Raw genomic sequence first — 26,101 nt, 5'->3', positions numbered from 1 at the left:
CACATATTAGCTGACAGCCAGTAGTTCATTAAGCAACATTAGCAAGCTCTGTCTGTGCCTAAACAGATACACTTCAAAGGAAACATTACATTTGTTTTGGTGGTATAGGCCTTTTCTTTGACTGCCACTCTGTTTGTGGGGAATTGAGGCACAACACTGATGCTGTGACTTCCCTGAAACTGAGCAGGAAGTCCATGGCTGAACGAGGGATTAAGCTGTGGGGCTGTCAAGCTGGGTGTCTGCTAATGCAGGTACTTACTATCACAGGTAACACTGCTTGAATGTGTTCCCTGTAAAATAGTGCATGACTGGTTTCCTTCTTTAAGGAATACTTTTCAAGTAGTATTCTACATATATAAGCAGTAAAGAACTGCACATTAATCCTTGTAAGAAAACAACTCAGAATAACATTCTGGCCTGCAGAGATTGAAGCTGCTCCTGAGATTAATCCTGATAAGAAGTTACAATTAAAACCTATGCTATCAGATTAAATGCTACTTTATTTGTCCTTACCCTGTCTTTTGTCCTTTCTGGCAGATGACATTTGATCCTTCTATCTTCTTCAATATTTTGCTGCCACCCATTATATTTCATGCTGGATATAGTTTAAAGAAGGTATGTGTCTGTTTCTTATATTACAATAGTGACTGAATGTGATTGTTATTTTGTAGATCCAACAGGCCAGTGACAGAGTCAGTTAATGTATATTAATATATATTAACATATATTAACAGTTAACATTATATTGCATGAGAAGTACTGGACAGGAAAGGAAGCAAATGAGAGATGCATGGACCTAATTCCGCTCCCTTTCTGCACCTGTGCAAAGATTTGATTGTGCAGTTTATAACACTTGGGCATTCCTGTTTTCAGAAGAGACTGCTTTGAATCTGGTGACACTCCATGTAGGCAGCAGCCTGTCTGTGTTTTCTATACTGCATGATCAGAACTTTGTTCAAGGGGTGGGGTTGTGGTACGGTTTGCATCCAGTACGTTCAGTGTGAACTTCTGTTCTAATCCTGGCTGGATACATAAGAGAGGGAATTTTGATGGCATTCCACCAGGCTAAAAATTAATCATCTTTAAGTGTATTCTCCAAAATAAATGATGTAGCCTATATTGTTTGATCCTATATTTGAGATATGGCACTTCTAGATGTAGTGTTTCAACTTGTTCTGAATGTTCTTTTATTGACTGTATTACAAAGGACTTGTTTTCAAACTTTCCTCCCCAGAGACATTTTTTTCGTAACTTAGGATCGATTTTAACCTATGCCTTTTTGGGAACTGCCATCTCCTGCATTGTCATAGGGTAAGTGAATGTCTTCTGCTATTATTGCTGAAGCCATTATTAATGTGTGGTATTTTTTCTCAGTTAAAAACTAAACTGTAAAAAGAATTCCAGACTCTGCATGGTCAATATACTTCATAATTTGTGTAACAGATAAAGTGATTACTTATCAGGGAATGCTGAGATGGAAAAGAAAAAACTCTTGGATAGTAAGAACTATCCAGGGCATTTGGGAAATTGTGTCCTTGATTTCTGGGCTGTGACTGATGTAAGTATGAACTGCTTTCTAAAACGCTGTAGCTTTAACCATCTGTCCTGAGAAACAGAACCACTCTCTCGATTGAAATTCCATGTTTCTAACCAGAATTCCTTCTAGAGGAGCACAGATCTCAACAGAAAAGGCAGGATTTTAGATCTCAAGAAGGGGAGGAACAGACACCTAGTGGCATATATGTAAAATACCTGGAGTAATTTCAGAGGCTAAGTGAAACTTTTTAGTTGAATATTATGCAAAAAGCCTCAGTCTGGAACTATGTGTGCATTTAGCCTGGATATGACTAAATGGCTTATGCAGAAAAAGAGGAAGGGAAAGAAGCAGAGGAGCAAAAAGTCCTGTTTTATTTCCGTACCTCCTTAGTGAAAAGTTTCTAATTTTGTTTCAAAATTTGCCTAATTAAAGAAAAGAATTGCTAGTCAGAAACGGATTGTATATTTCCAGGCTAGCATGATGTGAAACTTTTGTTTGTCTGTTTGGTTAGCTCAATCAAAATTAAACCAACCATTTAAAAATCCTTTTGGATCTTGTAAGTCCATGTGTTTCACAGTATTTACGAATATCACACAGACAGTTCAACTCTCATGTTCTGGAAAAATTCCTGATGCAGGTGAAAACGAATGACCAGAGTTGGTTTCTGCAGCGTAACTGTGTAACTGGGTAACTGTGCCTGCTCAGAGCCTGACTGAGAAAGGCAATGCACTGTTCACAGTTTAACCTTAGCATTGTTAGGCATCCCATGGCATTTCTGTGCTACGGAGTGGTGCAGAGACAGCTGAGCTAGCTGAGTTTGCGTGGTCTGTGGAGGTGATGGAGCAGTGCTGCATGTGAGTGAGTAAGTCTTGCTGGGAGGCGTTGATCTTGCTGGGATTGTGCAGAGTCAAAATGCGAAAAAGTCACGGAACTTTCTGGTGTTCAGGTTTTAGACTAGGAAGCACACTACGTCTTGTAGGATTTACTTGAGGTCCTGGGCTGTAGAACTATGAAATATACCATTTAAATCTCTGCATGATATGGAAAGATTAATGGAAACACTTCGGGTTTTGTGAGGGTGCTTGAATTTAAAACTGGTCAAAATTCTGTACCTATGAACAGTACTTTCAAATTGTAGAATCAATTGTTTATTTCTGTCTTTTGCCTCTCTTTATAATGGATGTGCTGCATCAAAGTATAAGCTCCTTGCTGGCATTATTATGAGTTAGAACTTTCTCCTTTAATGTCATTTTGATAATAGTAAAACACATGAATGACCTATAACTTACAGTTCAATGATTTTAAAACTGTTATTTTATGGGTATGTCATCTTGGCATCCTAGACTCCTAATAATCAAGTAGCTTAGTAAGCATAATGTACCTGAGGCACTGTGGCTATTAAATGTTCTGCAAGCTATGGCCGCTCCAAATGTCAGGAAATTTTAGACTGCACAATGAAAAGCAACATTCAAATTAAGAACACCCTCCATGCTGAAATAAAAGGAATGTCAGCTCTGTCTGTGGCTGTTTCCCCTTCATGTGAGAAAAACTGCTGAATATCTATGGGTTAAGGAGAAAGGATACTTTCCATTTCAGACACAAAACTGTAGCTCCAGGAGACAGTGTGACATATATCTCACTTACGGGAGAGGAAAAGCTTACTCCTGCTTTTCTTTCTGAAATTTTGCTTTCCTTGAGAAATGGCACCTCATCCTCTCACCTCCCCTATTGCTTGTTCTCCTCTGGAGAAGGATGTGAGGCAGAAAGCTCTGGATCTCAGGGATCCTTCTTTTCTAATGGGAACAGGCATGGAATTTTAAAGACTAAGAATACACAGGATTCCACAAAATGGCATAATCAATCAAAACAATTTCCTGCCTGGTTGCTTGATGTCTCTACATTTAAACCACTCAATTTCTGTTTGAGGCTCTACAGCTTGTCATAGAGCTCCAAAAGCACTTATCCACATGAGAGAGAAACATCAGTATCATAGCATTGTCACTTGGGAAATGAATGTCTGCTCATAGATCCATGAAGATCACAGTTTGGACAACTACACCACTCGTGTATTTCCTCCATCTCTATTTGCAGCAATATACACCTCCGTATGACCATAGCTCTTGGAGTTGCTTCTTTTCATACCCATTTATGTGGCCATTAGCACCCCTAAGGTTGCAATTATAAATTCAGTAAAAAATCTATATCCTGATAACGGTTTGAGCTGAACGCTAGCACATTACTGAGGTAACAGTGGTTCTGGATCTCATTAGGACTCTTCCTGTGCTTCCTCTCACTTCTCTTAGCCATTGAACATTTCTCTCCTCCAATTCTTAATAGCTCTGTGAGACTGCAGAAAAGCAGTAGCGCTGTCCAGCCCAGTGATGCTCTTAAACATGCATTTGGTTTATGAGCTCTGACACACATCATTGCCCTTTGTAAATGGAAAATGCCAGAGCACCTTTGATAAGCTTGTTAAAACAAGCATAATATATTGTTTAGCCTAAATTCCAAATACTGTCATTCCTGTATCCATGTTATTTTATCTAAAACAGAATAAATGCAGATAGAATCACAGAATCACAGAATGACAGAATCACAGAATGGTAGGGGTTGGAAGGGACCTCTGTGGGTCATCTAGTCCAACCCTCCTGCCGAAGCAGGGTCACCTACAGTAGGCTGTAGAGGACCTTGTCCAGGTGGGTCTTGAATATCTCCAGAGGAGACTCCGCAGCCTCCCTGAGCAGCCTGTTCCAGTGCTCCGTCACCCTCAGAGGGAAGAAGTTCTTCCTCATGTTCAGATGGAACTTCCTATGCTTCAGTTTGTGCCCATTGCCCCTTGTCCTGTCTCTGGGCACTACTGAAAAGAGCTTGGCCCCATCCTCCTGACATATCTCCCTTGAGATATCTGTAAGCATATATTAGGTCCCCTCGCAGCCTTCTCCAGGCTGAACAAGCCCAGCTCCCTCAGCCTCTCCTCGTAGGGGAGATGTTCCAGTCCCCTCACCATCCTCGTAGCCCTCCGCTGGACTCTCTCCAGTAGCTCCTCATCTTTCTTGGACTGGGGAGCCCAGAACTGGACACAGTACTCCAGATGGGGACTCACTAGGGCAGTGTAGAGGGGAAGGAGAACCTCCCTCGACCTGCTGGCCACACTTCTCTTGATGCACTCCATTAGCTTTCTTGGCAGCAAGGGCACACTGCTGGCTCGTAGTTAACCTGTCGTCCACCAGGACACCCAGGTCCCTCTCCGCAGAGCTGCTCTCCAGCAGGTCCACCCCCAGCCTGTACTGATGCATGGGGTTGTTCTTCCCCAGGTGCAGGACCCTGCATTTGCCTTTGTTGAACCTCATCAAGTTCATCTCTGCCCAGCTTTCCAGCCTGTCCAGGTCACGCTGAATGGCAGCACAGCCTTCTGGTGTGTCTACCACACCTCCCAGTTTGGTGTCATCAGCAAACTTGCTGAGGGTACATTCCAACTCTTCATCCAGGTCCTTGATGAAGAAGTTAAACAAGACTGGGCCAAGTACTGACCCCTGGGGGACACCACTATTTACCGGCCTCCAACTAGACTCAGCGCCACTGACGACAACCCTCTGAGTTCTGCCATTCAGCCAGTTCTCTATCCACTTCACCGATCACTCATCCAGCCCATACTTCCTGAGCTTCCCTAGGAGGATATTATGGGAGACTGTGTCGAAAGCCTTGCTGAAGTCGAGCTAGACAACATCCACGGCTCTCCCTTCATCTACCCAGCCAGTCATGTCATCGTAGAAAGTTATCAGATTGGTCAGGCATGATTTCCCCTTGGTGAATCCATGCTGACTTCTCCTGATAACCTTCTTTTCCTCCACTTGCTTGTTGATGACTTCCAGGATAAGCTGCTCCATCATCTTTCCAGGGATGGAGGTGATGCTGACCGGCCTGTAGTTCCCTGGGTCCTCCTTCTTGCCCTTTTTGAAGATTGGAATGACATTGGCCTTTCTCCAGTCCTCGGGCACCTCTCCTGTTCTCCAGGACCTCTCAAAGATGATGGACAGTGGCTCAGCAAATCTACTACAAAAAGTTTTTACTAGGACCAAGTCCTGCTAGCAATTGAAAGTTCAAGCCCATAGTCAGGGATAAAGATCTAAAGGAAGCTCTAAGGTAGAGGACTAAGCACTGAGCAGCACTGAGCCTTGTACTGTCCCCCACACAAACTCACAACCCCCACTGAAATCATTGCAGACAAGGCAGTAACATATTCAGAATAGGGCTTATGTGAATGTGAAGCATGTTTGCATAATGTATGTGCCAGGATAAGAATGAGATAATGAGTGCAAGAAGAAGAAAAATTATATAAAAACTTTACTGAAGGGAACTAACAATGAGTCCTAAAAGAAAAACATATCCTGATAGATGGGATGAAGGGCTATAGCTGTTACCAAAGAAAGAACAGAACCCTGAGTTACTTCTATATTGCATTGCTGCAGACAAATATTTTGTGCATAGGCATGATTAAACATGTGCTTACTTTTTATTATATATGTACAACACATATACATGTACAGTACATCCACATACACCGGCTTAGGCTCCCTCTATCTGCAGCCTCTCGTTGGGACTGCACTCTGCCTGCCTGGGTGAATTACACAGCACCCCATTGCGAACTCCTCCCGTGGGGCTCACTGCAGAGACAGGGTACCCCCTATGACAAAGAAGGACCAGACCTCTCTTTGTAAACCAGAAACAGCTGGGAAATATCATTAATAAAGAACAGGAGCATCATTTGGATTGTGCAAACTCTTTGAGTGCTAAAAAGTTGCCACAGCACACACTCATACAATGCTGTCTGTCTCCTCTTTGTAAATCTTTGCCTTTGTGTAAGAGTCTGTGTTCTGGCACCAAGAAAGAACAACTGTGTGAAATTTGAGTCAAAAGCGTATAATCAGATATTCCCACTGAGGGCAGGGGAAGGAGGGGTGGGAGGGATTGCTTTTTTTTAGTGAAGGCAGTGCTGAAATGTAATTGCTTTCGACTCAATACTGCTCTAAGGAATGCCTGCCCCTGTTAGCCGTGATACTGTCTTCAGCCACTTAATACACATGCAAGTTACAGTAATTCCCAAGGTCTTCCAGCAAGGCCAAATTATGCCCTTTGCACTAAGTCTGACTAGCAAGGATCCATGCAGAGAGATCCCATGAGGGAAAGGAGAAACTCCGCCACTCCCAGCCATATCAGCTCTGCAGAATTGCTGAAGTTGTCCCTGTCATGGTGAACAAGTCTGCTGATGCTGGGTCTCCATGATACAAGTTCATATAAGATCCAGTCTCTCAACAGATCTTTTCTCTGCCAGGGGGTTCCAGCTTCCTGTCTGCTGAATAATAGTGTGGGATGATCCATGACACTGCTCTTTACTCCTAAGAAAAATCATATAGGTTAAGTCTCTCTGAGGCCTTCTCCGATACAGGGTGGGCAGTCTCTTGCTGTAGCAGACTGCCTGAGTTTCCCAGACTCAGAGAATAATTTAGGTTAGAAGCAATGTCTTGAATATTTCCAAGAATCGAAATTCCACTGGCTGTCTGGGAAACCTGTTCCAGTCTTAACCACCCTCACTACAAAGATTGTTTTTCTGTATATACAACCGGAATTTCCCTTGCTTCAGCCTGTAACCATTTCCTCCCACCCTTTCACTATGCATCCCTCAGAAGGTGGCTTCATCTTCTCCTTAACCACCTGTTCACTGAAGAGAGCATTTAGCTCCCCTCCTAGTGACAAGAGAAAGCTAAGCTGCTTTTCTGGAGGCTGAAATAACCCAGCCCTTTGTCTCTTCTCATACATCATACCTATCAGCCCCCTAATGTTCTTGGTAGTTCTCTGCTGGACTGTCTCCTATCAGTCTGGGGGTCCAAAACTGCATTATTCCAGATGCCACCTCACAAGTGCCAAGAAGAAGAGACTAATCACTTCATTTGCTCACTACACTTCCATGAATGCAACCTGGTTTGAAGTTAGTCTTCATAGCTGCAGTTATGAAGTCCACTTCTGACTGATGCTCAACTTGATAACCTCCAAGGCTCTAGGCATTTTCTGCACAGAGCTGTGTAGCCAGACAAGGTCCCATGTGACTGCTGCGTGGGGTCACTCCATTTTTGCAATATGTATTAGCGGTATATTGGTATTAGCTGTATATTGATGACTGCCTGTAAGTTAAAGCAGCACTGAGCTGACTGCTCAGTGAGCCCATGGAAACTGAGCTGTGGAAAAATGAAATGAACACCTGCCCTGGTTGCCTTTTTTTTTTTTTTTTTAACCTTTTAGAAGAAGCAGGGAGAAGAGCCTAACATTAGCTTCTGCAAAGAATAGCATTCTCTTCCCTTAGGTTTCTTTTTAATAAACAGCTGCTAGGATGAATCTTCCAGAATCAATGCCTGTGATAGATATTTTCAGTTTTGATAATGGAAGAGTGCTTAAGTATTTGGAAGAATCTTGACACTATGGTAAGAACCTATCAGAGCAATGTATGAGGTACTGAGTGAAGGGACAGTGGAAAGATTTGCATTTTTTTTCCCCCTCTTGAAATCATCTTGACTTCTTAGATCATCAGCGTTCTCAGTGCCAGCCAGGGCCAAGATGGCTGTGCACAGGGGCACTGCTTTCAGAAAGTTGGCCTTAACCATGATTTTTGATTCGGTTTCACTTGGGTTCTCTTGAATTGCAATGCCAAAATCACATTTTAGTTATTCAGAATGCAGCATGTTTGCAGTCACTTACTCATATTTTTCCAGCCTGCCTAGTATGTTTGGCAAGGCCTGATTTTTCTGGAATTTAAAGCTCTCTGAATGTGCAATTCAAATAGAAAACATATTTGCAGATGACTTAGGCCAAGTTTGATCTGTCTTTGTGGCTGCAGTGAGAATTTTGCTTGGATAAAGCTGAGACAAAAAATAGGGTTTGGATCAGAAAAAGACAGAGTAATTGTAGTTTCAAGACGGTGAAGTTGTGAAATAGAAATAGCTGATAATACTGGTGTTAGGAAGAGTCATTCCAAGATCATCACTGTTTTGAGAGGAAAGATGTAGTTGTTTATATTAGCTACTCAGTTTGTATAGCCTTCTCTGGCTGGTGAGGTAGGACTTCTCCATATTCCAGCTAAAGCCAAAGTTGGTTATTTTGGCCTGATTAGTTCCAGCACAAGTCTGTGAGTGCATGGATGTTTGTTTTAGAATAAGCGTATCAGATTGTCTCATGGTAATCAGTGCCTAAAAGTGAACTTCTTATTAAAGAAAACTCCACAGAGAATCAAAATATTTCTTCTGTGCATCTGTGTTTAACTGCAGCGGCTAACAGTTTGGACAAAGAAGTCTCTTCTGACATTTAAATTAAAGTGTAAGGAATAAGTCATGATACTTGTTTCTTACAGTCAGTCAAGAATCCTTTCCCTTGCCATTCCTTGCCATTCTACAAATGAATATTCAAATACTTGTTGCGTATGATCACTAAAAGCTGAGTATAATATAATATAATACATTTCCTAAATTCTTTCTTCCAAAAACTGAATCTTAAATGGGTGTCTTTGAAAACCAGAACAATTTTTTGTTTCTATACACACACATACACATATATAAATATAAATTTATAAGAAAGAAGGAAAGAAATATGAAGAAATATCAAATACCACTCCAGATATTTTTGAGGGGAAAAAAAGGCATTAGATTCGGTTTTCCAATATAATCTTTCTATGGAAGTAGTATTTTGCATTCAAATATCTGTGGTATCACGATTCAATCATCATGTGAAAATGTTTTTAGTTCACTCTTAACTGCACACTTTTAGCAGGCCGTCTTTGTGCCTCCTAAAGTAGGAAGGGATGGGCTGAATTAATAACGGTGTCGCTAAAAAGAAGCAGTAGCACGACATGTTCAACTTTTCTTCACACAGTTTATATGGGTATGATGCATCCTGACAGAACTATACAGTGAAAGACTTAGTTGTCTCATCAGTATACTTGTCCAAATGTACTCCTATCAATTAGGAGACAAATTCCTTCCCCTGGCATACCATTTAAACACACTATTTACAATTAATCCTTTTTAGTAGAAAACAATCTTTCAAAACAAAAAAAAGTGTGACTTTTGTGTGTGTGTGGTACTTTCATTTCCTCCTGAAAAATTAGCTTATTTTACAACCTTCTTCTCAACAAGTAGCTCGCTTATAGTAACAGGAGACGGACTATTGATATACTGATATAATTACATGTTTTCAGTAGACACAGGTTCTATCTCTCACTAAATGTGTGGCAGCACATGCCTGAGAGGTTCAGCATGCAATAGTTATGTTTACTGAGCACTGCATGACTCGGGATTTTTTTTCTTTTTTTTTTTTTTCATTTTCATAGATATTTTGGTAATTTGGCAAATGCCAAATGGATGTTCAGTTAGGTTATAGGTGTGTTCTATATTCCTTTCTGACTGAAGCTTAATGGAATACACAAATTGGGTCTGCTGATGTGAAGCAGTATTGAGTTTCCAATCTGATTATTCTTTCTGATTTGAGGGCTATGGATAGACTTTACAACTTGGAAACTAAACACTTGTAGCTATGTGCTTCATTAGAGCGAAACCAAATGTTTGGCTTGAATCTACTGTGCAGTGCTATGGGATTCTTCTGATTTTGGGAACTGCAAGGAAAAATGAGGCCAGGTTAAGGGTAACAGAAAAAAAACTCTCTGTTACAGATCTCTTCATAAACTAAGCAAATATCTTTAGAACGATTATCTGCTGCTACAATTCCTAAGCTCTTGCCTTCCCACATGATCATTTTTGTACTAATATAAAATTAGTTCATGTACAAGGAAAGTAGTATTTTTTTCTAATTACAATATTGTTTTCTGCTGCACGTTCCCACCAAATGACACAAAAAAACCCAGGTCGATCTTTCCTCAACACCCCACCTGTAAATAGCAAATGCTTAACCTCCCTACAGGCAAGAATAAAAGCTTTATTTTTGGTACAGACAGAAACTGGTTAGGGGGAGTGTTAAAGTGCCTTGGTGCTGTAGAGATTAACTGAGAGAGAAAGAGGGAAAAATTATATGTAGACCATTTGTCCTCGGCAGTGATAAAACTCCCTGAACATCAGATATCTGGCTTTAATAATTTCCATTAATCTTTTGAGGCCAGATATTCAGCCTATGACTGGAAATAAAGACAAAACTAGTAAGCAGACATTCATCTGAATCTAGTATAACTTTTGCAAGAGCACAGCACCTGTGTTGGTACCCTTTTTGGTTTTTTCACTGCTTTCATGTCCGATCTTGGAGTGAATGCTGGCATTTTCTTGCAGTCATGAAGCAGTATTTCACCATTTTTGCATTGACTACAGGAAACTCAACAGGCATGATTTAGCTGAAAAATCAAGCAAAGTCTCTGCAGAGTTCTCCAAAGAAGGCAAACTAACACTGAGCCCAGCAGGAGAAGAACTGGTGTGTTCAGCTGATATGTGCACCTCAGTGCCCCAATGCAGTAGCTTTGATTCTTTGGTCAGCCCCAATCTAAAACAACTCCATTGCAGTCTGTGGAGTGCAAAATGCAACTCACAGCTGCGGTTGCAAGGGGCAGTTCCTCCTTATCACTTTTATTTAGTGGTGTTTGGAGAATCCAAAAATGGGTTAGTAAAGTATGAGTTTAGAGAAGCTTGAAAATATATACTCGCTATGATATCTGGGTGTAGGAATTTGCAAACGGGGTAAAAAGGGAAGGGGCTTTTTTGTAGACATAACTCTCAGAGAGTTCTAGCAGTTCTAAGTTATACAGTAGTAGAAAAAAGCCTCTAATTTGAATGACTTGTCAACTTATGGATAAAAAGTTAAATCAGTTAAATCAAGACACTGATATAAAATAGTGTTTCCCAGACCACTAACACCCACACAGAGCTGAAAGTTCTTCCAACAGTACTTTGATGCGTTCAAGTATGTGTGTTGCTGCAAGTTCAGTCACAATTTGTAGATATTTCGCAATAAACATCTGACATTGTTTACTGCAGCAGAGTTGATCATGCAGAAAGCGCAATTTTTCTTCTCATAAACAGATGTGGTGAACAGCAGGGTGTAATTATTTGTATCTTCCAGGAGAACCCCTCAGCATACTAAAGATATTGAAAGAATTGTATTATAGGGAACACTAAAGGTGTGGGACTGCAGAGACAAACAGAACCTGTTTTAATTTGGTACTTGATACCCAGTGGGTTCTCCAGGAATCCAGAAAAAAAATTTAAAACATGCACTCTTCTGAAAAATGTGCAAATAGCATTTGTTGCAAAATAGGAAAAACACTTGAGTCCAGATATTTCTCAGGAAGAAACCCCACACTGGAGGGAAGAGTTTATTTGGGGTTTTCATGTTCGTTTGTTTGTTTGCTGGGGTTTTGTTACAAAGTTTCTTCCCAGTTGCCTTGGAAGTTGAAGTTTTTTACTGCAGGAATGAATACTTTTGGATATATCTCCTAATGCCTTCTTCCTTGATCTTCAGGGATCCTATAAGGCTTTACACCCAGCTTCCTTGGCTGCAGCATCATTTAGAAGTCTCAAGTCTGCAAGACTACTCTCATAGTATCTATATTAACTTTCAGGGCAAACATCTTTACAGAGCTGGTGAAATGGAAAATACACATCCCTTCCGGCCCCATATCCTGACAGTCCACTGCCATTCTTAGAAGTACATACCCTTTTCCCAGAACAATTCCAGGCTACACAGGAGATGAAAGCAGAAAGAGGAGGTATACTGACTCTGGTGTCTTTGTTCTTTTTCCGCCTCCTACAGATATTCTTCCACACTGCATGAGAAACCTGCACACAAAGCATATGAGAAAGGCATCTCTACTTCAGCCCATACTATGCGTTGCTTCAGGCCATACATAACTGTATGGGTTTGCTAGGTAGTAAGCCATGCCACACTTCCTTCTGAGTCGAGGTGGGCAATGACATGACCTCTATAGCGTACACAGGAATTTGTGAATTGGTTGCAAAGTGCTTTGAGTTTCTTCAGGGTGAAAAGTGTAACAGAAATTTAAAACAGAGGAGGAAAATCCTGTTCTACTTCAGTAGGGTGGAGCTGCCTGCAACCTTTAGTCTCTTCAAAATGACAAGTTTACTGTTAGACAGATAAAATGCTGACCAACATTTGGAAGTGTACAGGCGGTAACTCACTGGCGTGCTTGACTTGGAGCAGAAAGGGAGAGGGTGACACTCATCTCCTACCTTTTACCTTGAAAAATTTCATAATAAGCCAACTCAGAGGATGCTTTGCTCACTCACCCACCACCATTTTACATATCCCTCTTCAGAGCTGGTTGATCAAATTGTACGCTTGCATCTGATTGATAAAACTTTTATGGAGCACAACTGCTATTAGGCTGAAATGTTTTGTAAGCACATCAGCTTTCATGATGGCTCTGGGATAGACACTACACTCAGTGGAGATGGAACCTACAACAGTTGGTCTGATCAGACAGTCAGATTCTCCGCAGTGAAAGACAGATGACACTTACATAATTTACAGAGCTTTTCTTCAGCTCCTGGTTGTTTCTGAGTATTAAGATAACAATGAACCATGTAAGGTGTTGCCGTAGTCTCTGAATACTTTCTGAGAAGAAATTCCATTACATTTGACTCCATACTCCATACATTTGACTATGTTGATAAACTGCAACAAGTTCAGTGGATGGGAACCAAGACAGACAGGGGCTGGGACATTTGCCCTGTAGGAAGAAGCTGAAGAACCTGAGCTTGTTTAGCCTAGGTAAGAGAGGCTTTGAGGGGAGGTTATCAAGAAGACAAAGCCAAGCTCTTCGCAGGAGTGCATGGTGGGAGGACAAACTGACAGACATAAATTGTAAATTAAAAAAGGTCTGACTTGATAGAACCAAAAACTTGTTCAGCATGAGGGCAGTCCAGCACTGGAACAGGTTGTCCAGAGATGCTGTGCAATCTCCATCCTTGGAGGTTTTCAAGATCTAAGTGGCTAAAGCCCTGAGCACTCTGGTTTGATCTCATAGCTGACCCTGCTTTGAGTAGGAATTTGGACTGGCGCTGTCCTGTAGTCCCTTCCAACGTAAGTTTGTCTACAGTTCTGTGATGCCATAAATAACATACATTAGAGCAGAACGTATTCTGCCCCTAGTCCATTCCTTTAAGCCATTTTGTACTTTCAACTTTTCTACCACTTTTTCTTTTGATTCAGTTATCTTAGTCCTCATCATCCCATACCAACAATTAGTTTCCTGGGCAGTTTTTCTTTCTCCTTACCTGTTTTTGAAATACGGAGTTTGCAATTAAAAAGTCTTACTGAAGAGAAAACGACTAGGATTATTTCACTTCCTGCTACAGCAAGGACTTTATGCATGCAGATGGCTCTTAAAATGCTAATTAGCCTCCGCTCATAGCCAGCTCCCTACCTTAAAAAGGAAAAGTTACTTTCATTTCTGTAATACACTGGTTGGGCATTTGCTTGCTCTTTGCACCATCACCTCTCCCCAGCTAACCACTCTCTCTCTGAAGCTTAGCAGCAACCCATACTGAAATGTCAAACCATCACAATCTCCACGCCCTTTTGACCTCTCCCTTACTGGGAGCAAGGGTGCTTTTACCTGTTATGTGGTATTTGTGTGCATGCTGCAAGTTTTGAGCACAATGATGTCACTAGTGAAAAATACTTGATCTGTAAAAAAACAATGACTAATAGTGAAACTCTGCAACAAGAACGTAAGGTCATATATAGACACGCTGACTGACCTAGATACTGCACCAGCGGTGCCTTTTTGTAGCCCACTTATGTCATATGAGAGGTTTGCTGTTACTCAGACTGAAAATGCAAAACAACATATTTTTTAAATAGGCCACCTTCCTTTCACGCATCCTTACAACCCACTCAGTGGTGACAACAAGGAAAGACTCATTTTGCTGAGAAATAGGGATTACGTTCAAAGTTCTGTTCGCCTGCTTGATTTAATCCAAGCGTGACTGCACATGAAAACACTAGGTGTGTTCCCTGAGATTGATTTTCATTTATTTGATTTTGGGAGGGGAAAGAGTGTGTGTTGGTGCAATCTCTATGGAACAGAAGTATCATAAAGTGAGATTAGGCAAGCAGAGGAACCTGTCTGATGTTGTTCAGTCCTCTTACAAATGATGTAATCTGGTTTATGCAGTTGCCCCCCATTGTTCATCAGGATATGGACGCAGCTGATTTCAGTTTCTGCCTCTTCAAACAAAATTCTGAGTGAGATTGCTCTTCACCACTCGTCGCAGTCATTGAATAATTTAAGGTGGAACTGACCTCAGGTCCAGCCTACTGATGAAAACAAGGCCAACTTCAAAAGTTAGAGCAGGTCACTCTGAGCCTCGTCTGGCCACGTTCGGAATACATCTCAGCATCCGTCTCTGAGGAACAGCATTAGTAAACAAGTGCTAGCCGGATTTCAAACCAATGTTTGTGACTTTTTGAGACCAGTCGGAGAGTCGTTTTTCCACCCACAAGTTCTTCCATGTTAAATGACTTGATTTAACCAGCTTTCAGTGATCTTCCTGTTCACGTTGTCTTATCTGGGCCGTACAGAAATCCACAATTTGTGCTATAGCATAGCATTATTACCCATCTAACCCATCTACTACATGGACCTTCTCATTCAAAGAAGTTAAAATACCTTTGAAGCTGGGCTTGATTTCTAGGCAGCAGAATATTGCCCTCACGTTAGATGTGGGGCAGTGGACTTGCTGACAGGCGAAGGGCTGCAGCGGTTCACTCGGTGCCAGCAACAGAGCTGGGAGGCAGCCCCGAAGCCCCGGGCCCTGCTCTAACCACGGGGCCGTGGTACGTACAACTACCAGCACCTGAAAAGCGCCATTTTGCCACCAGCATTCAGGCGGCTCGAGAACCCGCGTGCCACCGGAGGGAGAGCGGTCCGGGGGAGGCCGGCGGCGGGGGGCACGGCCCGAGCCAGGGGGCTCCCGGCCGCAGCTGGGTCACCCGGGACCCGGGTCCCCGCGCAGCCACTGCTCCTCGGCGATAGAGGTACCTCACGGTAGCAGCCAGCACCGCGGTGAGAATAAAAGCAGCACGAAGCACGCTCTGGTGCATGAGGCGGCTGCGTGGAGAATTCCGCCCACAACCGCAGCGGGCCTCGCGCCGCCCTCACACCGGCAGCGCCCGCCAGCAGCCAGCAGGTGGCGGCCGCGCTCTGCCTGCGCCCGCCCGGCCTGGCCCCGCCCCCCTTCCCGCCAGAGGCCCCGCCCCGCCGCAACGCGCCCGCCCCGGCGCTGCTCCGGGCTGCGGCGCTCGGGTAGGGCGCTGCCCTGCTCTGCCCGGGCCTTGCCATGCCCCAGCTCCGCCCGGCCGGCCCCGCCGCTGCGCTGCGAAGCGGTGGCCCCTAAGCCCGGTCAGCGGCCCGGCGGCGGGGAGCGAGGTCCGGGCGCGCCGCGTTGGCGGGGCGCTGGCTGGGAGCTGCGTGTGGATGGGTGGGGGGGAAGGCGGGCGGGAGAAACGTCAGGCGGACCCAAAGGCAGGTTTGGGGTTAGGTTTTAGATGATTAAAGAGACGTATTAAGGAGGGAAGGAAGCATTTTACCTCAGACAAAACTTTTTTTTCAAATGTCTGGTTTCTATTTAGAGCTCTTCTCGGGGCGGGGGAGGGGGGACACAGCACACCTATCCTGGCGGTGGGCCTAGCGTGGGGGCATCCAGATTCAGGATGGCTGGAGCAAGGCAGCGCTCCGACTGCAGATCGGGAAGGGCCCGCGCCAGCTCTCCTCTTCATTGTGCTCTGGGAACAGCTTCCAAAGTGTGCAGGAGCCCCCCTGCTCCGCTTTTCTCCAGCTTTAAGCTCCAGTTGTAAGGGCATGCTACAAGTTATCAAACAAGTGTCACCCTTCACAGATCACTCTCCAAACACTGACCTGTCCAAGGACTCTGAATAACACAGTAAAATAAAAAATTCTGATGAACTATTACTAGAGAACTAGGGATGTCGCGGATGTGAGGGAAGCTTTTAGCTAAAGTTGTTGTCCAGTATGCCTAAATGTCAGAATGTCAGTAATCAGCTTTCAAATGTTTTCACTTAGTTTTCTAAATACAGACTTTGAATCATGACACAGTGATTTAAGGACATCACTAAAAAAAATTACATTAGTTATGGGAACATTTGCAGGACTGGAAGTGACTCAGAAGCCCGAACCAGTTGTTGCAGTGCACTTCTAGTTAAAGGAATCGACTGCAAAACCCATTACAGTTGCAACCTCTCACTGGCAAATTGCAGCCTCATTAGTAATCTTGGCAAGATGACAGGAGTTTTACATTAGTGATCCTCTTGTTAGCCCCTCAAGTGTGCGACTGAAGCGCTCTTTTGGGAGCAGTCTGTGGGAGTCAATGTTGTAAATATGTTTCCTTTATAGGCAAACAGATGCTCTCTGTCTTTGGGACCATCAAACTGGCGCATTCACGAACACACAACTCAAAAATAAATGGGAAGAGAAGGTAGTCATTAAACCTGCCAAAAATTAAGATCCAATGCTAACTGTAAGCACATAAATTTTGTTATATTTTCCCAGTGAGCCGAGACACGTAAAGCAACTTCTCCCTCTCCTTGCAAAACTGTCTCTTCATTGGTGTGGATGTTCTATATCACTCATATATGATAGGGATGACTTATGTAATTTTTTAAAATGAAAGAATAGATTAATCTGTTAATGACATCTTGACCTGTAATGTGTTAACATTACTACAGAGCAGCATCAGTTGTTATTGAACCAGCAGTAGGCAGTCCTGTTCGTGTACTCCACTAAAACAAGAAATTTATATAATTAGGAACAGGTCTGCCACAAGTATCCACAACTCCTTCATGTGTCCCTCACACCACAGTCTAGCTGAAAGCATGTGTGATGCATGTGGCAAAGGAGCATTATTATCTCTTAACTGTGTCTGGGAGCTAAGAAGGTAGCAAGACTTTTCCCCTACTGGTGGAGCAATTGAGTAAGAAAAAGAAAAAGAGTAACGAGTAACAAAGCCAGGATAACAAACCATTGTGCTGTTAGAGCAGCAAGGAGAGCGTCATCAACTGGTGATCAAAGCTTATGGTGAGGGAAGGGTACCTTTGATTTTGGTGTTTGCCCAGAGAACAGGTGCACGTTAGTAAAATCTGTAGGGCTCAAATACGTGTCCATGAGTGTCAGGGTCTGGCCACGAGAAAACACTGCCTAACGGGACAGCTGGCACTGCTCACCCAAGGTTCATGAGCTATGCAGACTTCATGCCTTCAGAGTATTCAGCCTCTTTCTCTGGCTGAATTGTCAGTTCATAGGCTTTCAGTGCAAGGTAGAGACAAACAGCCATTGGGTTCTAAAGGTAAAGATGTTCAATACAGCGTAAGGACAGACTCCAGTTTTTGTCACAGATTCTTTAAACCAGACTTGTTCTTTCAGTAGGGAAACTGTTCTTTCCTTAGGTTGACCTGGGAAAGCTGTGGAGCATCCAGGCAGGCAGCTTCCACATCAGCAGAGCACACTGGTAGCAGGTTAACAAATTTCCCAATAATTGCCCACGAATGCTTTATGAAGGACAAACAGTTCCACAAAGCTTCTCAGATAATGTTCCCCCTGATTAAAAAGCCTCAGGATGGGCTTCTCTGCTGAGGAGAAGAAAATGCCACACCGTGAGATTAGTTTGTCGTGGGCTGTAAACAAGGCCTCTGTAGCCATACCATTCAAAGCTATTGCTCCTCTGTGTTCTTCCTCTGTTCATTGAGTGCTGGCCTCTGGGTGGCTTCTGCTTTGAAAGAATTAATTATTCAAACTCTGCCTAAATATCTCTTTTCAGCAACAACTAACCCCGTTGTATTACAAGGACAAAAACCTTTGATAACAGCCAGGACAGATGGCTGAAGCTAAGCAATGCATTGCAGAGGTGTGCCACACCTCTGTGTTATCAAACCTGATTTTACTGGCAAACCTCATTATCTTTGATATTTTCATTAAAGTGCCACACTTGAGGATGTTCTTGTTGTTCAAAAAAACTCATATTCTATTATTTTTAATGCCTCATTATGAAGAAAAACTGGAAAACTTGATCCAAGTGCAAACTAAAAGCTGAACAATCCAAAGAATGTGAACTATGTCATTTAATTAAAATCTTATTTGAGGACTTATTATTTATCTTGTGGTGTTTTTTTATCATATTGGGGATGGAAACACTGCAGTGTTATTCAGCGAATATCCATGCTGGAATGCTCTCTTCTTTCCATAGTGATACTGCATAAGCCCCTGTCTCAAGGGAATGTGGAATAGTGCAGTGCCAAGTTGCTGTGCCGAGGTATTTGTGCCTTCATGCTTTCTTTTCTGCAAGGCCTTCTGCCTCTAAAAAGACATCTGAGCTACTTTTCTCTCTTTCTCTCATTTCTTTGATCTGCTCGATCATTATAGTCTAATCTATTCTTAATTTCCTCTTGGTAGCCCATTTTGAAAGCCTCATGTATGATTTCCAGTTGATAAAATTGCCATTGGGATGCCCTTTCCCTTCCTTTAGCGTTGATCATCATCACTGGTGAACAGATGCTGGGGAGGCAGATGATCTTTCAAGTGCAGCAGGGAGGACTAGGAGGAGGGTGCCTGGAGGCAGACTGAGCCACTTAAAAGCATGTAGTCACACACGGTGGTGTTAGCTTGCTTCGGGTAGGAAGGGGACTGAGCGCTGAACATCAAAGTGCAATGGAAATGTAAAATTCTTAGTGCCGTCATTTCCTCCTTTCATCTGTGCTTTTTCTCCTGGCAAGGTGTTGCAGGCAGTTCTGCTTTCTATGCCACCAAATGGATTCAAGCTTCAGTGAATGTAAATGGAGCTCCTAGATCTGTTTTTCATCCTTTAGAAGTTCTAACACTCACTAAAATCAACTTGAGATTGAAAATATTTTCAATCAGCGAAAGCAAAAGCAGTCTTTCTAGGACAAACAAGGCTCAGATATTCTTCAGGTTCAAGCTGCAACAGGATGGGGAAGAGCAGGAAAATTGGGAACAATCCATGCTAGGTGACTTCTTAGGCCAGGTCAAAGTCAGATGCTGCATGGTACCGACAGATTGGCTTCCGGGCCAGGAGCTCTGGTGCAGAATCCTGCCTGTCCTTTCAACCCTGTGTCACATCCCAGCTGCAGCCAGCTGAAGTGTTCAAAAAAGATGTGGAAAACAAAATGTACCAAATTTGTACTTAGAGCTCCCTTTCTGGGTCTGTGCTGGGAGCTGGGAACACCCCAGAATCAAGCTCGTGTAACATTTTGCGAAGGGAAAGGCTACTGGAAGAGAATGATACCCCCTCTTTTAGTTCTGTCCCCCAGAAAATACAATTTGCTTCAAACAAGGCTTTCCCTTGGTGAAATGCCTGGCTGCTGCTGGGGTAGGGTTGGACAGCAGAGGGTGGCAGAGCACAGGTCTAGGGCGGACAGGGGGTGCTGGTGGGTGCTGGTGGGCCCCAGTGATTCCCCCCCACAATCCGGGTGGCTTTGTGCGGCTGAGCAGGTGTTTAACATTCATTTCCAGTCCCAAGGCTTCCTCATCTATCATGTGGGATCAAGATTTATTCCCTGATCTCTTGTCACTAGTGCTATTGCTTAACTGCAGACAGCTCTGCTGTGCTCTTCTCTCTTGTCTTGCATATTCTGTTTGGTTTTTCCCACATATTCAGTTACTAGAAAAAACATTGTCATCATTATTTCCTTGTACAGCCCAAACCTCTGTTGACTTCAGTAGGTGTTTGACACGTGTGAGTAATTCTGTAACGGCTTTAACCTTTTCAATGCTCCAAAACATAGATCAGTGATAATGGTACAGGAGAAGTCGCCGTGAAAAAAGAATGCTGCATATGTGCGTGTATATCAAAAACTGAAACGTAATATAAAAAGTATAAATATGAGTTAACATAGCTAGAACTCCAAACTAAAGGAAATAGAGATCCTAAGGCTCATTTTTAAAGCTTTGTTAAGAAATTCTGGAAATACTTACTAACTTAATTACTACTACTTAATTAGAGCTATACCAACAGGCAGCCTAAACCAGTGAATGTTTACTTCTTTCTGAAGCACTTTTGTGCGTAGTCTCAAAAATTTTTCCCATCTGTGGAGGCCCGGCCGGATTGAAGAAAGACTTCTCTAATGTGTTAAGAGCAGTATCTCATAAACTGTGGTTCAGCCTGTGGTACAAACTGCTACTGGCAAGCATTTTGAGTAATCAGTTGTCCATATGAGATTAAAGAGAAAAAAAAAAGATTTCTGCAACTTATAGCTTACAGTGAAGTCTAAGTAGATACTCTGTAAAACTGTGTTTGTGTGTTAAACGTATTTGGCTACAGCTGCCGAGTCATACCACAACCAAAAGTTACCATAGTTCATAGTGGGCAATGCTCAGTGATGTACTATCAGTTAATTTATACTGGTGCCCTCCCAAGAAAGAAATATTCTTCAGTCTTGCTTGTTTAGGAATATAAACTGTCTCTGATCTTTGAAGTCATGAAATGAAGGAGCAGATCATGAAGGCACAAAAATTAGAGCAACAGAAGAGCTGTTAGACCATATAGCTCATTATTCTGTCCCTAAAAGGCTACTCTGCAGTGCATTCTTGAGTACTTTGTCCTGTATACATAAAAACCTGGGAGCATGGAAATAATGAAGGAGTAATTCTAGTGTGCAGAAATGTCAGGCCTTTTCTCTCTGCTTTGATCCAGCTATAGGATGAAGCAAAGCAGTAATTGCTGCCATTATAGAGAACAAATCTATTTGCATTTCTACAGTGCTTCAGCTTTAGCTGTGAATGTCTAATCAGTCCTATTACTGGAAAAATATTTTCCAGCCTCTTGTCAGATCTATGTCTGATTGCAGTGCATTACTACATAGCCACTTAACTCCACCCATGTCCTGGCCCACAGCAGTAGAGAGCTGTGGTGAGGATTTTTGAAGCCACTGCTGGGGTGTATGAAACATAATATAGCAGCGTCAGTGGTTCAGTAAATACTCCTTTTACCTCTAATAGAATACTGCCCAGCATAACATGCAAGGGTAACTGTGCTTCTAGAACTGTAAAACTGAATAATGCATGTATGAAGATCCCATTGCACACTTTTGCAGGAATAGTGATATTTGCCCCAGTGTCCTTACTAGCTTTAGCCATAAGAACTACATTGCATTTTTCTCACCCAGACTTCCCCTGCAGTTCAGATTGTAGTCCGTATTTCTCATTCCCCATTCTACATGCTTTATCAGAGTGATGAGCACTACTGAGTGACTGCTACATTCTGATGCAAGCATAACTGCACAACGTGACACATATTTATGAATTTACCCTGAATATGAGTAAGTTGCATTTGCTTTTCTATCATCAGTAGTGTTCTGCCTTCACAAACCTAGAAATTTAAGGTCAGTTTAAGCTTAATACACAGTTCTCAGGTCTGACATAGCCTGCTTGTTTCCATCACCCAGCACAGAAGTCTTGTAACCTGGCCAGGTTACAGATCCCTGTAGGAAAAGGAGGTGACTGGAATAGCACAGAACTGGCACACTGTCAAACTGCTCATGTGAGCAGTAGACATACTAGAAGTGAGGACAGATCATTCATTACTCCTGAGTTCCAGCTCTGCTCTCTCCTTGATAGCCCTTGGTTCAGCTAAAGGAGCCCTAATATAAAATGTTGTTCAATCGGTTATCATAGACTAGGCGGGAAAAAAAACCAAAAAGTGCAACTTTCAACGAAATAACCAGCTTGTTCTTACAGGGGAAGTTGAGTTTGCTTTTCTCCTTTTTGTTATCAGTTAATTTATGTTTGTAAGTATAGTGTCTTATGAAGCATTTTATCACATGGATTTGTTTTGCTGGTAGGCAAATGTTTGTATGATTCATCCAACACAATTGTTCATGCCTAGAAAAGAAAAGGGGACTCTTTCTCCAAGCTCTTTTAACTACTCAAAGATCAATAAAGCATACAAAACATGTTCAGGGCGGTGCCAGGGACGACAGTCATGCCCAGTGAATAGCGATGTAAGTCCAAAGTTATTCATGCAGTTACTCTGCACTTACACCCTATTGACAGAAATCAGCGTCTAGGAGCAATACTCAATCTGAGTAAGTGAAAAAAAGGGGACACAACAGTCTTTCAGTGTTATTTTCAACTAGCCAAGTTCCATATGCTTGCATTATGCATGTTTGTATTTAATTTGATATGTAATTCACAGAAGTTAGGCAAAAATTGTTTGTCCCCTGGTTTGATGATTTTGCGCACCCATTTAAGAATTATATTCCCTGTAATCCACCATCACTGTTAAAGCTGTTCTGAAGTAAAAATCTTTTATACAAATATCTCAATCTTTTCTCATCAAAAACATTTATTCTTCATATATTTACAAAGTAAATTTTCCACGTGAAAGCAGGCAATACCTCACAACTGCATTTCCATTTAATCAATTTAATTATCATTCGTTTGCCTCACCCAGGAAACATTTAAGGCAATTTTCCACTTAATCATTTCAACTAAAAGCTACAGTAGTAGCTTTAGATTTTAAAGATTGTCAAACCTCATCCTGTAGAATAAGAAATTTTATTTGTTAAATAAGACACGACCATTCTAAAGATCCTGTAATGGGAATAGCGTGCCCTGTAACTGGGCATGTGCAAGCCTTGGAGTTTAGATAAGTGCCCTTCAGGAGACGCATCGAGTCACACTGCCCTAAAGATGTTACTTCCACAAACTGTTCAGAAGTGCTATGGTAAAACTCTCTGTTATACACCAGACTTGTGCCTGTGTAAGTCTTCTTAATTGGATCCTAGCGCTACTAAAATAAAATACAATTCTTTAGAAGGTTGTTCTGCCTTCAGGGGAAAGGAAATGAAAAACTGGAGAGAGTGAAGTAGATCTTGACATATCTGTAGATTTATGCTAGAGGTTCAATCATATATCCTACAGGATCCTTCCTATAGGTTGATATCCTACAAACCTTCCACCTACTGCCTTCTACTAGCAATAACCAACTACATTTCCTGGCAATTCCTAAGCTTAAACGGGACCTGTCTTTGGTTGTTGTCAGTGAGGAGCATGGGTATAGGAAAGAGCCACAGAATATACTGCTGTGTGGGAGGTGTTCGTGCAGTATGAACTCCACTAAAAGAAAAAAAATAGTGATTTCTACATAGGGCTTTTTACAGGGTTAAAGCCTGTGAGGCAGAAGTTTGTGGATCACTCTGGTATGGTCCAGATCTGACAGAAAGCAGCATGCACTCTGAATATCTAGCACATTCTTGGTAGAAAGGACAGGAGGTTTTCATTTGAAATGTCATTCATTACCTCGAACTGGTCACTTGCTTTTAAACATAGTTGAAAGCAGAGGATTAGGGCGTGACTTCTCTAATCCCGTCCTTCACACTTTCCTCAAAGAGCAGTTGCCTAACGTGCAGTGCGTTTGGTTGTGACTAGTCTTTGCCCCAAGGGATTTTCTGGAGCAAGGTAGTTTAAAGCCTTCTTGGAGCTGAATGTAGATATTTTTGGCAACCAATCTGGTGGAATTTTTGGAGACCATCTTTGAGGCCAGTCACTGGCATAAACCACTCCGTGGTGCTGCCTGAGGAGCAGGGAGGGGACAGTGAATGTAGAAACACAAGTCTTCTGATTGCTATTTAGTGGCCCAGTGTTCACTCTTCCACGATTCCCCGTGCCTCTCAGGTACGGTAACTCACTGAGCTATGTTTGCCATACACGTTCTGTGGCATCAGAGAGAAAAAAGTCAAATCTTCAGCACATCATTGTCATTACCATAATTAGCCATAATTAAAGAACTGTTTTAACAGATGCATATTTGATGCATTTTGATATAAAAACAACAAAACTACAATGAAGTAAGAGCTGTGTTCTATGGAGCAGAACTGACAACACTGTGTGAAATATCTGATTAAAATATTTGTTTATCTACTGAACAATGTAATCTGTGTGATACAGTAATATAATCAGGGTGGGGAAGGTACAATTCTCATGATGCTGCAGACTCATAGCTGCAGACTTAGCTTCTTCATAGGACACTGATACTTGTCGAATTTTTTAATATTAATACTTCAGAAGCCACAAACCTATTAAATAAGAGTGTTTGAGAATTAAAAAAAGTACCACAATGGTGGACTTCTTTCGACTCTGCTGCTATATTTCATGTATTAAAGGAATATTTCTATCCAGCACACCAATGAAGGATAGAAGTGTAAGCAGGAGATAACCTGTTTGGCATAAGTTAACTAACTGTTTTGAAGCTCATGTCCTGCTGACACATTCTGAATCATATCAGGACAAATACTTTCACCCTAAGAAGTTATTTACTGCCCTAGAAGGTTCCTGTTTCTGAAAGTTTATTACAGTAGTTTCATGTCACATTAGACCTATCTGTATGTCTGTCATTCAGTTAAATTTTAAAGTTTTTTCCAAGAAAAAAAATCGCAGTTTTCAGCTGACCAATGAACCTCATTGCACGTTAATACTCTTATATCCCTAGAAACAGGAGCTAGCCTGAACACAAAAAATCTTGTCATTCTCCTCCATCCTTGCTTGCTATAGCAAGGATGCTGTTTAAAAAATAAAACCAAACTTAAAACTTTTGTTAAAGGTTGGATGGGTTTCTTTTCCAGTCTACACACTTAGAGAGATTCTCAGACTTTCAGTGGTCTAATTTTTGGATTTCAGTTACTAAAGAAGAAAATATGGCACAAGACTGAACCATATCCCAAGAGGTAGCCACACCCTAGTTTAGAAACATGAAACACAGGGTTGATATTAAGTGTCCCTTATTTCTATGGGAGACTGAACCCTACCCAGGTAGATACTCGAAAACTCAGGCTTTAGCAAGGTCCCTGTCTGTCCTAAAAACATTCAACTGCTTCATCAAAAAATTTAATTTATATTTCAAAACTGCACTATAAATTAAATGTCCGTCTTGGGTACCTGACGATCTCTGCTTGTGGTATGGGTGTGAATTTCTCTTTGTTCTTGAGCACTTGTATCACTGTTTGACTGAGCTAATCCAATAAAAATGCTAAAAAGGTTTAAAACATGTTTCTCCATAGTTCATTTCATGCCCTATTTTACAGCAGGTTATTCTGTAATCTAATTTACATTATTCTGAAATCACAAATTATCATATTATCTTTTAATGGTAACACAAGCTCATTTAAAGAGATGCCCAGTCATCATGAGGTGCTCCAGTGAAAACCCACTGTAACAGGGCTTTGCAAACCTAAGATCATGCGTTTTATATATTTTGATTGGAAATATTAAATGAAAATATTTTCATATTTATATGTAAAATTCTATATTTACACTGTATTTTTAAATACGAGGCAAAAATATTGCTGTTTCATAATCTTGGGGGGGGTTCTTTCTGAAATGTAGAGAATAGCTGAATTATTAATGAAATAGTTCAGAGTGAATAATAACCAGAATCAGGAGTCTGTCTTCCATGTAGATTGGTAGCAGGTTAGTGTCTAGCAATGCTTCTGTACTTCGAGAGTGAGTTCAAAACATCATTGGTTTTCACTTTC

General features: G+C 41.9%; 1 protein-coding gene across 1 annotated transcript in view; it reads left to right on the top strand.

Moving 5' to 3' along the window:
* SLC9A9 (solute carrier family 9 member A9) overlaps positions 1–26,101 on the top strand; it is a 220,026-nt gene that overhangs the window by 14,807 nt on the left and 179,118 nt on the right. The window contains exons 3-4 of the mRNA XM_009931818.2: positions 538–615; positions 1,235–1,311. Coding sequence (XP_009930120.2) covers positions 538–615; positions 1,235–1,311 — 155 coding nt within the window. The remainder of the gene's footprint in view (positions 1–537; positions 616–1,234; positions 1,312–26,101) is intronic.

Source organism: Opisthocomus hoazin, chromosome 4 (genome assembly GCF_030867145.1).
Source record: "Opisthocomus hoazin isolate bOpiHoa1 chromosome 4, bOpiHoa1.hap1, whole genome shotgun sequence".
Classification (NCBI taxonomy): Eukaryota; Metazoa; Chordata; class Aves; order Opisthocomiformes; family Opisthocomidae; genus Opisthocomus; species Opisthocomus hoazin.
The sequence above is the reverse complement of the archived record's forward strand: the minus strand, read 5'-3'. Positions and strand labels throughout refer to the sequence as shown.